Source organism: Sciurus vulgaris (genome assembly GCF_902686455.1).
Source record: "Sciurus vulgaris genome assembly, chromosome: 11".
Classification (NCBI taxonomy): Eukaryota; Metazoa; Chordata; class Mammalia; order Rodentia; family Sciuridae; genus Sciurus; species Sciurus vulgaris.
Window position 1 is genome coordinate 89,565,744 of NC_136472.1, and position 18,765 is coordinate 89,584,508.

Below are 18,765 nucleotides of genomic sequence, written 5' to 3' on the forward strand. Positions count from 1 at the left end.
TCAGAAATCTTGGAATGGAACCACCATTTGACCCAGCTATCCCACTCTTGGCCTATACCCAAAGGACTTAAAATCAGCATACTACAGAGATACAGCCACATCAATGTTCATAGCTGCTCAATTCACCATAGCCAGATTGTGGAACCAACCTAGATGCCCTTCAGTTGATGAATGGATAAAGAAACTGTGGCATATATATATATACAATGGAATATTACTCCGCCATGAAGAATGATAAAAGTATGGCATTTGCAGGCAAATGGATGAAATTGGAGAATATCATGCTAAGTGAGATAAGCCAATCTCAAAAAACTAAAGGATGAATGATCTCGCTGATAAGCGGATGAGGACCTGTAATGGGGGGTAGGAGGGGTTAGCGTTAGGGTTAGGGTTAGGGTTAGGGTTAGGGATAAGGAGGGTAGTAAGAATGGAAGAAGGAAGGACTGTATAGAGGGAAAAGAGGGGTGGGGGGGGAGGAAAAAAAACAAAATGAATCAAACAACATTGCCCTGTGTAAATTTATGATTTTTAATTAAAAAAAAAAAAAAAGAAAATGTGGTACATATACACAATGGAATATTACTCACCTGTAAAGAAGAATGGTATTATGGCATTTGGGGGTAAATGGATGGAACTGGAGGTTATCAGGCAAAGTGAAATGGGAATGCTGACACACAAAAAGAGGGAGAAGGGAATAAAAAAAAAGAGTAATGTACCATATGCTGGGGGTGGAATTCAATCCTACAGGGAATGTGTGTAATATTAAAACCTTGTGATGTATTTATGTCAATATCTGCTGTGTCTCCATATATGCACCTTCTTGACTTTGAGATGTGTCCCAAGACCATCAAATCAGTCAATGCAATTTCTATGGAGCATGACCCATTCTGACATCAGGTTGGGCTATTGTTTTCCAGGTGCAAACTTCGTCACCATTGCAACCCTCCTTGTGTTCACCCCAGGGATTTTTGGTGAAGAATTTAATCTTATAGCCACTCTAGAAAACAGTCAGAATGCATCCCTATACTTCTACTCTAGAGCTTTATTTCAAGGGACTGCAAGAGAAGAACGCCCTCTTGTTTTAAATTCCAGCACAAATAAATCTGAGGTTGATATTTATATATCACAGGGTAGTTGTTTTGAAAGAGAATAAAAGTAAATGATGGAATTTGGGGGGAAAAATGGACTCTCTGGAATGGAACCAAGAAAAAGCTCTCTGTCAACCTTTTGGTTAAAGCCACATAATGCAAATATGTGATCCCCTTCAGATATATGATTTTATTAGTTTTCTCGGAATTTGGGCTTAAGGAAAAATTATATGTTGGGAGAGTAAAATGTTTAACTCTTGTTGTTGAATGCCTGCCTCCTTGGTGAGCTGTTATAATAGTAAAAAAAAAAAAATAAAATATAAAATAAAATAAAAGCACAGCTAGGCCCTCCCCTTTAAGATTCTATATTCTAGAGTTCCATAACTCACCAAAGACATTTTTGGGTGGTTTTCATAGCAAAAGACCACAACTGACAGCTGTCTTCATGAAGAGCATTTAGCATAATATGGTACTTTTCCCCTACAAAGTTGTTACATTTTCCTTCTTATAAAGCACAATGACTAAAGAAAATTTGTGGTCAGTACCATTTTGAAGTGCTGAGGTCCTCCAAAGAAAACAGTTACATCTATCTTCAGTCTAATCATCATTCACTAATTTGTTGGTTGTTGATGGACGTTTCCTGGTTAATATGTTTTAACTTTAGTATGTGTTAAGATAAGACAGTGTTTTGGTAACTACATGAATTTTTTAAAATCACAGAGCTAGAAAGTTCCTTCAGACTACATCTGCTCCCCTCCTTGATGGAATGCTTCAGGATCCTGTAGTCCTTAGATTTCCTTTTTATCCCTTAAACTCCATTATGACTTCATCCAGTGCCATGGCTTTTGCATGTTGTCTGTCTACTGATGACCTTCAGCTTGGGCTTCTCCACCCAACTCCGGTCTCCTCTACTTAACTTCTCACTTGAAATCTCCACTGAATATTTAATATCCATCTCAAACTTAATCCTCAGAAGACTTTTGGGCTTTCAAGCAATATCTAGTCCTCTTGCATCCTCTCCATCTCAGCTCGTGATAACTCCCTCTCTCCAGTTGCTCAGGTCAAAACCGAAAGTCACCCCAGAAACCTCTTTCTCTACCATCCCAGTTTGATACTTTTACCAAACAAAAAAAATAAAATAAAATAAAAAATAAAAACAAAACAAACACACACACACACACACACACACACACACACACACACAGAAAACATTCCTTTTTCATGACCCCTAGTTCAGAATACATGCTCAGATCTGGAATGCCATCCCTTATCACCATGCCCAGCACCATTGCCCTTGTTCAAGCCGCCATGATCGCACATATGCAGTCTTACAGGGGTTCTCTGACTGATGTATCTGCTTCTGCTCTGACTGCCCTTCAGTCTGTACACAACCAGAAGCTGAAGGGATACAGCTGATATCTAAGCCACATCCCATGACTCTCCACTCAGAATCCTCCAGTGGCTCCCACCTTACCACCATGACCCCACTGGAATGTAAAAACTCTCTTAAGAAATGCTAGACTCTCATCCATTGCTGGAACTTCTAGCACCTAGAATTGTGCTTGGTAGAGTCTGAATAAATATTCCTTGAAGTCATTAATCAGTTAACTGGTTAGTTTCTGTTTATCTTTCTGTGGCACATTCTTGCCCATGTATCTATTAGTATCTGAAAATTTTTCTTAAAGATTTTTTTTTTGGGGGGGCAGATTACATATTAGCAAGAACCACTGAATTCTGATGTTTGTTGTCAATATTCTCCCAGTTTTTTAAGCTTTTAATTTAGTTGTGTGTTTTTGAATGCCTGCCTCCTTGGTAAGGTGTTATAATAGTAAAAAAAAAAAAAAAAAAAACTGACGGTTTCATTTCTGTTGTACCACAGTTACTTTTAAATGGCTCTTTTTTCTTTGGGTGGCTCTTTAAAACTCATCAGAACCTTCATATTTTAGTGCATAGCGTCTAGCTATGTTCTTGTCTACTCACACGCTTGTGTCACCTCCCACAGGCATCAACAGGAAGGTGGTGTACTCACTGGCAGACTCAGCCAATGGGTTCTTCTCCATTGACAGTTCTTCTGGCATCATCGTCCTGGAGCAGCACCTGGACCGAGAGCAGCAGTCTTCCTACAACATCAGTGTGCGGGCCACTGACCAGAGTCCTGGACAGTCCCTTTCCTCTTTTGCCACTGTCACCATCACTGTCCTGGACATTAATGACAACCCCCCTGTGTTTGAGAGGAGAGACTACCTGGTGACTGTACCTGAGGATACCTCCCCTGGCACCCAAGTCCTTGCTGTTTTTGCCACCAGCAAAGATATTGGCACAAATGCTGAGATTACATATCTCATCCGGTCTGGGAATGAACAGGGGAAATTTAGAATCAACCCAAAGACAGGTGGGTAAATAGCAACCTACTTAGAATTCAAAGCCTCAAAACATCCTGCTCCTCCTCTAACTCAAAGTATCCTTCTTAGTGGGCTCTTTTTCTTCATGAAAGCAGGTGTTCTGGTGGCCGTGTCTACAGCACTCTGCTTCTAAGAATGCCCCTGCTAAATTTCAACCTTCTTACTTTGGGCTTACTTGGCAAAACTTGACCCTAGATTTGGCTTCAAGATTTCTATCAAGGAAGATGTAGGAGAGGCAGTGTGCTTCCTCCATGGAAGCACATTGAGAGGAAGTAGTATTTGCATTTCAAGCATGTGTGTGTGAGAGAGAGTGTGTTTGTGTTTCACTTGGATCATATGTGCTGGGAAATTCTCCTAGAGATAAGCTTCCACCTGCCTCTGTCCACGTTTAGACTCCACTCTCTGGTCACTGGCCAAAGAGGACCTTGGTTATGATCTGCACCAGTGACCTGCAGGCCTTCCCACACAGCACCCCATGTTGACTACCAGTTGGTGGAAATAGCACAGCATTTGAGCCCTGCTCATTCCATCTGGTCAGAGCATCATCATTCCTCACCATGCTTTTCAAAATCTGCAGGGGATGTACAGCATCACCTAGGGAAAAGGTGCCTAGAAGCAACATATATATATATATATATATATATATATATATATATATATATCTCCCTTGAGCTTTCTCAACAGTGAGTTAACAAATCATAGAGGCATTTTGGGGTAAGTAAAGAGAGTAATTCAGAAAAGGAGTTTGAAATATTTTGGAAGGCTTATCACACTACTCTTGTACTTTCATAGAATTTGAATTTTTATTTAAAGCCCTTTTGTGGATATTCTCATTTGTTAACCAATCCCCCTATGGATAGGCAAGGCACCACCCATTTTGCAGATAAGGAAAATAAAACTCTCACACCTTCCCACCTTTGAGCCTATCCCTCATTACTCGAGGATTACATACCTGTTCAGAAGGTGGCAAAGGAGGTCCGCTCTCTTTTGGAATAGTCACCATATACAAATAAGAAGGTATAATTAGCAACACTACTTACCATGGCAAATATGCTAGATTCTTCTCACATATTCCAAATGAGAAAAACAAACCTTCAAAGAGGTTATGTATGTATTTTCCCCAGTGTCCACCTTTGGTAAATGAATTATCCTGGATATGAACTTGGCTCTTCCTGACTTGAATTCATGTTCTAATCTTGATATAACACTACCAACTGTTGGAACACCAGACAAGCAGAAGATACAGTTCTCACCTTTGGGTAGAAATATTGGTGAGCAATTGCACTAGCAGCTTCTCTCAGCCATCCCTCTGTTTATTAAGGTCATTACTTCAAATTAAAATGTATGGGAACTTCCCTTATTTAACTATGTTAGCTTCAGCATCTAATTATGGACATTGTATGAACACCATTGGGAAATGGGTAAGTACCATTTAAATCTGGCATTGGACAATGGGACTGGATTGCAAAATAAAGCAGGAGGGGTGATAAGTGCTAGAAAAATTTAATTATGGGGACAAAGAGGCTGTGGTAGGTATGACTTCTGTTTCTCACCTTAAGTAGAAGTAGACTGTCTTAGTAACAAGAGAAGTCCTCTGTCTGAAATTGTGAGTGGATGTGACCTTCTCCCTTGTCCTAATGATTGTTTCCCAGGTGAAAGAAAAGTAAATGGCTTTGAGAACTGCTCTGTAGGTAGTACAATGGCCAGCTGCCAATCACAGCATACAGAGACAGGTCTCCTCATGAGAAAGGGCTAGGAGAGGAAGAATATAGTACTCAAAGAGCCCTTCTAGTGGTGGCATCTAACTAGATGTTTTCAGTTGTTCTAATTGCTTGATTTAGACAACTCTGTGACATGGGCATTATCATCTCTTTTCTAAAGACACTAAACTCACACTTAATATTTTACCACTGTCTGATTCGCAAGTAAATCCTTTTCCCTATGTCACTATACCTTGAGATTTCTGAGACCTTTGCTCTCTTTGTGCCAAAATAGTGTTAGATAAGCACATCATAACTTGACAAAGCACTTTTGTAGTTAATTCAATTTCAGCTAAGTCTGCAAATATTTACTTGCTGATGAAGAGCAGGGTCATATGATCCCATCTACACATCTCAACTCATTCTGGGTATTCCTGGGTCCACCTGAGGAACTGAGAGACATTTATCAGAGATGCTTGCCCTTGCCCCTATTCCCTAGTTGCATGAGCAGAGATTTTCATGCTGCTTGAAAGATGTCAGGAAAATGTTATAGAAACATGCAAAGATTTTTCATTTCTTTATTGTTGTGTTTGATGGATAGCTGTGCTTTACTGAAAGCATTAATCAGACTTTTGGAATGCTTTCAGGGAGGCATTAAATAAATTCCTGAATATCTAAAATTCTTGGCTGGAGATGATGTTATAAATATTACCATGATTATAGAATGGCTGACCAATGTTTTTCCCTAATCAAATCTAAAGCTTCCCATTTTTCTTCAAAGGGGGTATTTCTGTCTCAGAAATCCTGGACTATGAATTATGCAGAAGATTTTACCTGGTGGTAGAAGCTAAAGATGGAGGCACCCCAGCTCTCAGTGCTGCAGCCACTGTTAGCATTAACCTCACGGATGTGAATGACAACCCTCCCAAGTTCAGTCAAGATGTCTATAGTGCTGTCATCAGTGAAGATGCCTTGGTGGGAGACTCTGTTATTTTGGTAAGTGCTAGGGATGCCTAGATATCTGAGACTAATGTTCTTTATTATATAGTGAAGAAGTTACAAAGTCTATGTTGGATTTTCTTCACTTTCCCTTTTCCATGTCTTTGTATCCCCAAGGGTGCTAGTCAGGCACAAGCCTTTCAATGGTATTATCTCCAATTTGATCAGATAGAATGGATCAGATAGATTAATTTGTATCAAAGCTATAAAGTGACTTGTCTCCCAGAAGTGTCTATTTCCTAGGAAACCAAAGCAGACCATGGAAAGAATTTTTAATGATGGTTCCTACTAGTATATGAACTTGGATGATAACTTATTAGATAACTTGAAGATTACTTTTTTTCTGAAAAGTGTGATAAATATAGTTCATAAGGATATATCGTACATTTCAAAATCACTGAGAATAAATTTCAAATGTTCTCTCCACAAAAAAAGTGGTAAGTGTTTGAGGTGATGGATTGTTAATTAGCTTGAATTAGTTATTCCATATAATATCCATAAATCATAACATCACTTTGTAACCCACAAATATGTACATTATAATTTTCTAGTGTATAGTAAAAATTATTATGTGGCTAAAGATAGACTAAAATCCCTCTCCGCCCACACAATCACAGAGTAGGGCAGTGACAAATGGGAATAAATTTAAGATTGATCAGCCACTCTTGGAGGAGCCCTTTAGAGAAGGAATTTTTTTGTGATAACACTTAGAACAAGCCGTGTGTTCCGAGAACTCAGGTTCTCTTAGGCCACAAATTACATTTGGAAAACACGTCCCTTCCTTACCACCCTTACTGAATCCTGGGTGGGACAAGTCTTCTATACAACCATCTCTCCTGTGATTGCCCTGGCATCAGGATGCTGGTGGCTGCAGCCCTCTGATGGATATGTTAAAGGTGGACTTTCCAAGCCCTCTCTTGTTCCTGGATAGTATCAGACTCTTTCAGTTCATATAAATCTGAACACGACCAATACAGAGTAGTAGACAGTGGGCAACACATTGACTATGTGATAAAGGGGAATTTTCTTGCACCTCCTTACATGGAAGTGCAAAGGTTTAGATTAGAGAATGTCTGACTCTGCAATAGAAACTAATATTTGCAGAATTGGGAAGGAATCATGAAAGCATCCCCATCAGTTGACTTTGGGCTCTCACTGTCTCAGGCCTCAAGAAAATCAAGGATGACAAGCATCAGGTTGTAGGCAGATGTAAATTAGCAAAGAGATGAGATGGGGCTCCACTAGTAGTATTGTCTTCCTTCAATCAACCATCTATCTCTTTCACTGGGGCTTAACACTGGCATTGGTTCCTAGGAATACTGTCAGTTCTGGGACTCTAGGAATAAACCCTTTCTGTATCTCATGTGTTATATCTTTTCTGTTTTTCTTGGTTTCCATGAAGTTAATAGCAGAAGACGTAGACAGCCAGCCCAATGCACAGATTCATTTTTCCATTGTGAGTGGAGATCGGGACAATGAATTTGCAGTGGATCCTGTCTTGGGACTTGTAAAGGTTAAGAAGAAACTGGATCGAGAACGGGTAAGCCACTTAAGGCCAACTCCTTTTCCATCCACACCTATACCTCCAACGAAATCAGAGGCACAGGCTCCATAACTAGAAATAGCAAAGTTCTCTATTCTAAATATTGAGAATAAATAGCAATGGTTTAAAATGGAGTATGAAGCCTTTGGTTTAGACTTTCTGCCAATAATAGCAGCTGGCAATTGTTTATATATGGAAGTTTTAAAGAAAACTCAACTGTCTTTCTGGATGGCTTAAATTTCAGTCCTTCCTAGAGTGAGGGGCAGAAAAGTACTTTCACTATTAGGATTCTGTGACACTGGTTTCCTTAGTAACTTTGGTCCTAAGTGAGCAGATACAAAAAGATCCCCTGAAGGAACCTAGGCCAGAAAGAATGATATAGAAAATTCCTCTGTCCAAGGTTATACTGAGTTTCTAAACCTTGTCTTTCTTGACCAAAACATGTGTCTTCGAAGAGAAATTAAATAAAGAAATAAGTGTCATAGTAGTGATGCTACAAAGCAGATAGAATCCACTGGGTGTTACATTTCTATAACCCCAGAAATACTAAAACTAATAAGAAAGACAGGTCTTTGGTGACAACTGTTGTGATAAACAAGGACCCAGAGCTGTGGCGGTAATGGGGAGTGGTTTTGTCCCCCAGGGACACTGAACAATGTTTGAAGACATTTTTGATTGTTAAAATTGGCCAGAGGGTGATATTGGCTCCTGGTGGATAAAGGCCAGGGATGCCTGCAAGTATCCTACAATGTCCCCAGCAGCAGAGAATGCTATTCAGCTGCAAATGTTAGATGTTGAAAAACCTGGGCTAGAGAACCCCAGAAATGTAGCTGATCTTTAACAAAGCAGGGTGGGAACCTGCAGTCCCTCTGAGTGCCCAGAAGGAAGGAAGTGCTACTGTTCCCTACTGTAACCTCTTTGTGCCTTGGCAGGTGTCTGGATACTCATTACTTGTCCAAGCAATAGACAGTGGTGTTCCTGCAATGTCATCAACTGCAACTGTCAACATTGATATTTCTGATGTGAATGACAACAGCCCAGTATTTACACCTGCCAACTATACTGCTGTGATTCAAGTAAGCAAATCTTGCCTGCCAAGCACTCATCTGTATGCATTCAGCATCCTTCCTATACTGTGTTGCACTCCCTGTCTTAGTGAGTTCAATCTTATCTTAGATTAGGTAATTTATAAACAACAGAAATGTAATGCCCGCCATTCTGGAGACTGGGAAGTCCAAGATCAAGGCTTCATCAGAGTCTGTGTCTGGTGAGGGCCTTGTCTCTGCTTCATAATAGAGACTTCTAGCTGTGTCCTCACATGGCAGATAAAGCAAACAAGCTTCCTCAAGACCTCTTTTATAAGGATGCTAATCCCTATCAAAGGTTCTACCTCTTAATACAATTGCATTGGGAATTTCATATCAACATATGACTTTGGGAAAACATAAACATTCAGACCATGTCACTCATTTGGGTTTCTTATTATTTCTTAGTATCAACTTGTCCCTTCATAGGCAGGTATTCTTCTACCTTCTATCATGGGCCTGATTCTTCTACCACAGCTGATGAATAAATGTTGATAAGAGCTATCCAGGAAGGGTTCTTTCCTGTATCACATGTTTTATATACACTCTATATTCCCACAGCAAACTATAAAGTAGGACGGTGGATTGACCTCTACCTGGTAATTTAAGGAGCTAAAGATCTGTGAGGTTAAGTAGTTCACCAAAGATCATGCAACTGGTAAGTGATAGAGTCAGGATTTGAATTTGGTCTGTCTTTTAAGGGAAAACAAAACAAAACAAAACTCTGTAATGATAGGCTATCTTTAAGCAACTTTGTGCTGCTCTGACAGGGAAGGGAGATGACAAGATCCATCTCATTCAAAGGGAGCTTGGCATCAGGGTAGAGCCGCTACTCATTAAAATTAATCCTTCATGAGCAATTTGTTTAGCACTTTAAATTCACCTGCTTCTTAATATTAGACTACAGGATAAAGTAACTTACTGCTGATAATCTGCTCCCAGAGAGAATGAATCTTCTTCCCATTTATTTTTTATTCAGAAGATATTTCATGACCACAGTTCCAGGAACTGAGCTTCCTTTATTTCCCCATATTTCTAGAAGCTGGAGACCCAACCTAAGCAGGATCAACCCAGAAATACTGTCAGTGTGAATGATTTGGAGGAAACAGAAATTGAGCTGGAGAATCATCTCTTACCTTATCCAGTTTGGTCTCAAAACTGCCCCCAAGTATTCCCAGGGCTTTGTGGGTAGAAAGTAAGGTGAGAGTGGCCAGATCTTAAGGGAGCCCTTTGGGATGACATCAAAGACTCTGAGTCTGGCCATCCACAGCTGGCTTCCTCAGCCCGCATGCTGCTGAGCTGTCCAGGAATCAGGCTGCTAGGCAGTCACAGAGCAAGCAGCTATGTGCTGGTCCCAGCCCCTTAGTCAGTGGAATCCTTTCCTTTGGGGAGGGAGTTGTTTTTCCTCTTCTCCATTGTTTTTCTCACCAACTGCACATGCTGATCACTCTCCTGCTTCCACAGAGCTTCACCAGGCCTACACTTTCCTCTTTTTCTTCCTCAGATTGCTCATCTCTGCGACCATTACCCACGATGGATCTCTTTCCTCTCAGTCTCTGCATGCTCCCCCCACAACAAAATAGGTTTTGGCTACTCATAATTCATTTTATGACACATATCCATGGCTGACAGATTGTTTTCAAATGCAGATGGCAAGTCAGTCTGGGACTGTTGATCGGGTCCCCTCTGCAGGGTCAGGCCTGTCTGTGTCTTGGTGCACCTTTCTTTCTCAGGTGGTGACCCCAAGAACACACATTCTCTCTCACTCTCTCCTTGTAGTCTGTAGAGGAAATGGCCTTCATAGAGTGAGCAAACAAATCAATAAATCTCCTGCTTTGCGTGGTGCTGAGTATGTTGTTCATGTAGAATAGTAAATCATCCCTGGACCGTGGTTTTTCTTTGATGGTTTCCAGAGGGAGGCTGTGATGACCAAGTGGGCATTTGAGAAAAGGAGCAAGAGTCCTTCGAGGTTCTATTCCCTTCTATGCCTTCCTTTCCCCAAGCCAGAATGATTTCTTTATTCCAACATATGGTTTTCATAAGGCTAATTCGGCATACAAATCTTGAGTGGGCCTGCCCTCCACACTGCAGCGTATCACTGTCTCCATCTCTGCAGCCCAAACCCATTTAATCCTTGAGTCGATGCCATCAGGAAGTGGGAGCGAACAAAGCTGACTTCAGGCCCAGATCATGGTAGCACTGAAGTCTAAACAGAGAGGGGCAAGGAAAACAGTGCCTGCACTGTAGAGGATTTAGTTCAGCATTTCAAAGAGAAGATAGCCTTTGACTCAAGAATGAACTGCAATGAGTCTTTGTTTCCTACTTTTAGGGAAAAGGCAGAGGGATTCTGCAAAATAACATTTGCAAAATAACATCAGGGTTTCCAACAATTCTGACGATGCAAGGATTCCTTTTCTCTTCATTTTCAAGTTGAGGACTATTCCATCCCTCTTTCCTCCTGTAGAGAAACATGGGAAAACTGTGTTCTAGGGTGGGCTGCAAAAGTTTCATCTTTCACCTGGCCTATGCCTCTGCACATGGACTAGGAAAATGCTGGCATGTCCCCCCAAAATATCCAGTGTTGTGCCACATGTCACAGTGTTGGACCTCAGCATACTCATGTTGTGAGCATGAGGAAGAGCCTTCCCAGCCCAACAGGGAGAGGTTTCTCCTGGTCTGAGAGGATCTCCAGTGTTGTCACAATGGCTGAAGAGAGCCATTTATTCCCAGAGCTTTCCTGATAAATGCTGGGCATCTCAAGCCAGTGAAGGACAAGGTGTACCCCACACCATCCTGAGAACCTACAAGCTGGTTCACACAAGGACCTTGCATTCTCACCTACAGAGCATCATCTTTCGAGGCAGCCACAGATGGGAAACAGGGTGCTTACAGACACCAGCATGTTTCCAGAAAGGAAGAGAATGTCTCAGGGAATCCCTCCCACTAAAGCCCAATCCCCTAACTTTGCACTCGTCACCAGTGATGAGGGATTTTTAAAATGTGAAGAGAGGTCTAATTTTTATCTTCCTTCTTTCTTTTACTCTTTTGCAGGAAAATAAGCCAGTAGGCACCAGCATCTTGCAGCTGGTGGTAACAGACAGGGACTCCTTTCACAATGGGCCTCCCTTTACTTTCTCTATTTTGTCGGGAAATGAAGAAGAAGAGTTTGTGTTGGACCCTCATGGGATCCTTCGGTCAGCAGTGGTCTTCCAGCACACAGAATCTCCAGAATACGTGCTCTGTGTCCAGGTATGGCCACGTTCTCTGTCCTCAACAGGTGGCCTTTCTCTCTGTGCTTGTTTCACTGCCTGTTGGTTGGCTTTTCTCTCTCCAAGTCAACATACTTTATTACTGTGAAGCAATGTTCCCCTTTTAATCTCAAATTCAATTTCACACGAATAAGAGTGGCCTGTGTATGTGAAATTGAACAGGAAGGAAGGGAAGCTGCCCTGTTCAGGAAGGACATTTCTGTAGGTTGAGGCTGGCAGACAGTCACTTCACCTAAGTTGGCATTTTAAGAATCTTGGGCTATAATTGGCCCCCAAAGAAACTCATTGGTTAAAGCTTGTGACTTTTTACTGAGCATTATTTGCCACATTACCCTACTTGAGGAAGCTATCAGTTGCTGTCTTAGTGGAATTTAGCTATAGCATGGCCTGTCCCTGGTGTGGCAGGAGGGGACCAAGGATTCAACTGGTACTAGCCTTCCAGTATCGTAAGTCCTCCAGGTCATTGGTTTGTGTGAAATGAAGTGGGATAGAAAGGCAAAAGTTGTGGGTATGCAAAGGGCATAAAGGGGAGTGAAAAACAAGAGAGAACACAGGATTCTCACATGTGAACTGTACCAATACTCAGATTTGGATCCCATCAGTAAAGCTGAGTGACTTTTCAACCCATAGGATCCCACAGAGAGACCCACACCAATTATGAATAGTGGCAATGATAAAACTAGTATAATTCTTCATACTTGTGTAGTTTTAAGTAAGATGTTAAGGACTGAAGATGTAGCTCAGTGGTAGTATGTGTGAGGCCCTAAGTTCCATTCCTAGCACCACACACACACACACACACACACACACACACAGACACACACACACACACCAAATTGTACATATTATCTTTTTGGATAAATTATAGCTTGTTCTACTCTTTGAAACCATCCAAATTAATAACTGCCAGCTCTGAGAATACCCATGAACTCTTCAGTTCCCACCACTCTTTCAACAATCCATATCACAGTATAGGAATTCAAGGGCCAGGAAAGATTTCCAGTGTCTTATATTCTGTCTAGTTGTTAGAAAACAGGTGTCATATCTCAGGCTTTGGAATCCCTGTAGCACTTCCCCTCCTAGTCCCTTGAAACAGACTACCACCAGGTCTGGTGCTTTCTTCCTTTATAAGGTCCCTGTGCGCATCATTGATGATCCCCTTACTGCCTTATTCTCAATTGCCCCATACACATACTCTTATATAGGAGGACTTTTGGGTAATTCCTCTGCTCATTCTCTTCTAACCCATCCCTCCCAGGTTAATCATTCCAGTTTGATTATGTTATTTTCCTAAGTGGGGGATGAACAAACTATAACCCCTTGGGCCAAATCCTGCCCTCAGCCTCATTTTTATAAATAAAGTTTTATTGGAATGTAGCCTCACCCATTCGTTTTCATATGCTTTGTGGCTGTTTCCAGGCTATAAGGACAGAATTAAGGGATTGTGATAGAGACCATATGACCCACAAAGCCTAAAGTATTCATTATCTAGCCCTTTACAGAAAATATTTGCTGACTCCTGCCCTAAACTGAAACTACGGCTCTAAGCTAAAACTCAAGCACTGTAGAGCTTGAAAACTTGGGCCCTGCAGGCTGAATTCTAGCCCCAAATTTCAGATTTTGAATTTCAGGGTCTTTGGGCTGATATCACCCTCCAGTCCTTCTCTAACCACAGGCCCATTACTCTGTCACCTTACACCTAGCAGCTTCATGCCTTTCTGCCACCTTTCTGGCTTCTGACATTGGAGTGGGCAACCAACCTCTGGTTTGGAGTTCAAACTTGTCACTGGAATTTTAAAGTTCTCCACAGTTTGACTTCAAGTTCACCTAATTTGCTAAACTTATGTCTTCCTACAGTAAGTCTCCAAGTCAGCATCTCTGGTTCACATAGCCAATCAAATAGAGAACATGGGTGGCATTAGTAATAAAAATAGCAATAGTCATGTGGATATCACACACTAAATATTTCCATGGGTTAGGCCTGTGCTAACTAATTTACAATCACTCTCTTTCAGTCTCCAGCAGATGAAGAACCCTGTGGGGTACATGCTTCTGTTTTACTCAGATTAAAGAGACCAAAATTGAGTTTCAGAGAAGTTGAGCAATTTACTCAAAGACAGATATGGAGTGAGTGGCAGAGCTAAGATTCAAATTCTGGCCCATGTGATATCCAAACACTTGCTCCTACACTGCTTCCACATGAAATTACACATCTCCCCTGATCTCACTTAGCCTTTGGCCCCACCGTCCCAGATACCTGCCCTTTGGACCAAGCCCCTGGGACTTTTCCCCCTTCTGAAGTGTTATACCACTGACTACCTCCACATTCCGTGTGGCAGGAGTTCAGTAAAGATCTATTGTCACAGTGACTGTTGCAGCAATGTTTACATCAAGAGAGAGAAAGAGGCAGGGTTTTTGTTTTGTTGTGTTTTTTAATTCGGGCTACCTGTTTAGCCCTGTAGTGTGCTATATTTTATTCTAAACTTCACTATGATATAATTCCTAATTAAATAATGTTGTTTCCTAAATGTTGCAGAAAAGTGCATCTGGTCCAATCCAAAGGAAAGAATCCAACAGAGAACAAAGTTTCCTTTTCCAACTGGAAATACCATTTTATGATTTTTTTCCCTTGGTTTCTGTCCAGAATGAAAATAAGGCCAGCTAGTGTGGGCATGCTGGGTCTCAGCACCCCCATCCTCCTTCCCCATTCATCCCCACCAGCATTGTTGTATTGACACATTTTATTGTCATAACAGAGTGCACATATGGGGATTGAAGGCAATAAATCATTCCTCTTACTTAAATGCACATCCTCAGCATTTTACACAGTTGTGAAAGGGGATGGAGATAAAAGCAAACTCAGTTAAAGGTACATCTTCTGAGGTTTTTTTTTCTTTTTTTTTTTTTATTACTATGATTTTTTTTCTTAATTCCTTGTCTTTCTGCCTCTTGGTGGCCCTAGGCAAAAGACTCAGGAAAGCCACAGCAAGTTTCTCACTCCTACATCCGTGTGCGGGTCATTGAGGAAAGTATCCACAAGCCCACGGCCATCCCTTTGGAAATATTCATTGTCACCATGGAGGATGACTTTCCAGGGGGTGTCATTGGGAAGATCCATGCCACAGATCAAGACATGTATGATGTGCTCACATTTGCCCTGAAGTCAGAGCAGAAAAGCTTGTTCAAAGTGAATAGTCATGATGGAAAAATTATTGCCCTTGGAGGCCTGGACAGTGGCAAGTATGTCCTGAATGTGTCTGTGAGCGATGGACGCTTCCAGGTGCCCATCGATGTGGTCGTGCATGTGGAGCAGTTGGTGCATGAGATGCTGCAGAACACTGTCACCATCCGCTTTGAGAATGTGTCCCCCGAGGACTTTGTGGGGCTGCACATGCATGGGTTCCGGCGCACCCTGCGGAACGCAGTCCTCACCCAGAAGCAGGACAGCCTACGCATCATCAGCATCCAGCCTGTGGCAGGCACCAACCAGCTGGACATGCTGTTTGCAGTGGAGATGCACAGCAGTGAGTTCTATAAGCCTGCCTACCTGATCCAGAAGCTGTCCAATGCCAGGCGACACCTGGAGAATGTCATGCGCATCTCAGCCATCCTGGAAAAGAATTGCTCAGGCCTGGACTGTCAGGAGCAGCACTGTGAGCAAGGCTTGTCACTGGATTCCCATGCACTCATGACCTACAGCACAGCTCGCATCAGCTTTGTGTGCCCACGTTTCTACAGAAATGTGCGTTGCACCTGTAATGGTGAGTGCAGTCTAGAGAGTTCCTTCCCACCTCTTGAGATTTTAGGAGTTGACTGGGTTACCGTTCCTGGAAGTCATGCACTCAGTCACTCATTCAACTGAATATTAACCACCTGTTATATGCCAAATAACCATGAAAGATTCTGGGACTACAGGAGAAATAAGACATCAGTCCCCATTCCCTTGGAGGTTTAGCTTATGAGCAGCACAGACAGGCAAGCCAGGTAATAAGTTTTGTTAGATAGCTATCCAACTCCTGGGGCAGGGTGCAGTGAGAGAGAAATTTTCCTAAAGAGAGTGTCCTATAGGCCGAGATAAAGGTCAAGTAGGAATTAGACAGGGGAGGGAGAATATTCTAGGCAAGGGGCTGCTTGTATGAGGAAGGCTTACGGGCAAAAGAAGAACCTACATGGAGGAGATGGAAAGAGCTTTCCTCTGGCTAGAAGGAGGCAGCAGTAATGACAAATGAGATTGGAAAGCAGGCCCAGTGATCACGTGAGGACCATTTGCCAGGATGAAGAATTTCTAAATTATTCCAAGGCGGTGAGAGCCATTGGCTGATTAAAAGTGAAGAAGTGACAGGATCAGATCTGTCATCACAAAGGGCAGCAGAGGGGAATGGATGAGATGGGGCCAGGCTAGGGACAGGGAAACAAGTTTGGAAACGGTGGCAGAGGGTAAAGGCAGTTTGATTTACTTCAGTGAGAAACAGGGGCCAGATGTCCAGTAGCACAGTTAGAAGATGGATTCAGCCTTCAGAGCCACAAGGACAGAATGCTTCGTGTTTGTTGATGTAACTACAGTCATTGAACCTTGACCCTTACTGGTCAAAGGCCATAGCTGCACAGTCACATGCCCGTAGTGGTCAGTGAGAAAGATTGCTCTTTTTTCCTCTCCCTGATGTGTGGAGCCATAAATTCACTGTTCTCTTCTAAGAAAATTGCACCCAGAGTTTTTCTATCCAGTGCGAACTTGATCCACAGGACCTGTGGCCAGAAGAAAGGCCATTTGTAAAACATCCCTGTAGGTAATTGGGGAGAGACAGTACCCCTGGCCTCTTCCCTTGCAGAAAGCTTTTGGTTTCATTTTGGAGAATAAGCTTATCGGAGGGAGGACTTAGGGATCACAGCTCCCTCGAAGAGATATTTTGGCAGTCTCCAGTCAACACAGAAAGGTGCCAAGTACTCACTCAGTGGTACCCAGTAAATTGTTTGCATTTTTATCAGGTAGATGCAGTGATGACCAGACCTGTGAAATATGTAAACTAGCTGCAAAGTAACTTGAAGCACCCATGTTAGGTAAAATGCCTTTCTGGCAGATGTCACCACCATGCAGAATTTATGAATGCCACTGTGAAGGTCTTACCAAAATTCCCTTTGCAAGCAAACTGATTTCTACACCAAAGCTCTGTTAGGGCCTACACACAATAATTCACAGCAGGGTTCAAAAGGGGATTTGGACAGGACAGGGCAGACTCTGCAGGAAAAACTATACTAGCTAATTAATTCTGAGAACTCAGAGCAAAAATCCGTGGAGGTTGCAATGTCCCAGGCACTGAAGATTTAACATGAAAAAGATAGTGTACCTGCCCTTGAGCTGGCTATGGTGTGGCCAGTCTGCAAGATCCTACTTGCTATAATACTGCCATAATAAGTGCTGTGGAGCAGAAAGCACAAGGTGCTCCTGTGGCTTCTGTGATATTTATGCATAGAGACCCCATAAGTGCTGGGTCTTCCAGGATAAGTGTGAGTTCATCTAGAAGGTGCAGAGGGGAGGGATGGCAGCCTCGCAGAATTTTTTTTTTTTTTTTTTTTTTTTTTGCAGGGATCGAATCCAGAGCCTTGTGCTTGCAAGTCAAGCACCCTACTGACTGAGCTATCTCCCCAGCCCAACAGAATTTCTTTAAAAAAGGGATTTTTGTAGGATCATTTCTGTTGGGGATGGAAAGACTTGCTGTCCATTTTGTATGAGGTGCTAATGTTTTAAATGCAATAGGTTTCAAGGTGATGTCCCTGCCTTGGACTCCTATTCTCTCATCCCCACAAACCTTTCTATTCCCATTAAATCCAGAATGCCAGAAGGTTTTGTGATTCAGTTCCTAGAGAATCCAGAAGGAGGCTTCTAAGTTTGAAAAGTGAATGTTTCTTCAACAAGCACTCTGCGCATAATCAGTCCAAGCTCTCAGCTTCTTCTGACCTTCTAGTCACTCTTATAACTAAACTTAAATAAAATCCTAGATTTTAGCAATAAAAGGAGCTAAAAAGGTCATCGGGACCAGACCCATCTTCAGCAGGGGATGTACAATAATTTCCATTTTATAAATGTGGTAGTTCTATGCTTTGCCCAGGGCTGTACTCCTGGTGAGAGTGGCCTGCTGACTCAGCATAGGGTCCCTTTGGTCCCTATTTTATTGTGTGCTCTTAAGAACAAGGAATTTACTATTTTTTTGTGTGAATCATAACCTCACTGCTACCTACTCTGTGAGAATACCCAAATAGGCCCATTTTCTTAGCAGACTAATAGTCAACCTCATAATAGGATTCCAGTAAGGCAGAGAGAGGTTCTCAGCCTCCAGGATGCAGAGAGAGGGCTTTAGAGAAATGCTGAGCCCCACACTCAGATATAGACAGTAGGTTTAGGCTACTGTCAGAGTCTACACATACTATCTGTGCCACTCAAATGCCAGTGATCACCAAAAATTGGAGAGATCTCACAGTGAGGTAAAGAGGAAAGAATTTCCTCCACGTTCAGGGGGCAAGCTCTTGGTTGTAATAGGTATCGCCCTCACACCTCTTCTAAAGTTTCTTCCTAAATAAAAATACAGTGGAGAATTGTTAAGGTAAACATTAGTCATTCTTAGGCTTCTTCTCAGTTATTAGACAGGTGGACAGGAGATTTCATTTAATTCAACAGAGCCTC

General features: G+C 42.1%; 1 protein-coding gene across 5 annotated transcripts in view; it reads left to right on the plus strand.

Moving 5' to 3' along the window:
- FAT3 (FAT atypical cadherin 3) overlaps nt 1-18,765 on the plus strand; it is a 621,727-nt gene that overhangs the window by 559,247 nt on the left and 43,715 nt on the right. For all 5 annotated transcript variants that reach the window (XM_079105519.1, XM_079105517.1, XM_079105518.1 and 2 more), the window contains 6 exons: nt 3,091-3,480; nt 5,972-6,186; nt 7,592-7,729; nt 8,665-8,808; nt 11,869-12,066; nt 15,049-15,847. In XM_079105519.1, coding sequence (XP_078961645.1) covers nt 3,091-3,480; nt 5,972-6,186; nt 7,592-7,729; nt 8,665-8,808; nt 11,869-12,066; nt 15,049-15,847 — 1,884 coding nt within the window. The remainder of the gene's footprint in view (nt 1-3,090; nt 3,481-5,971; nt 6,187-7,591; nt 7,730-8,664; nt 8,809-11,868; nt 12,067-15,048; nt 15,848-18,765) is intronic.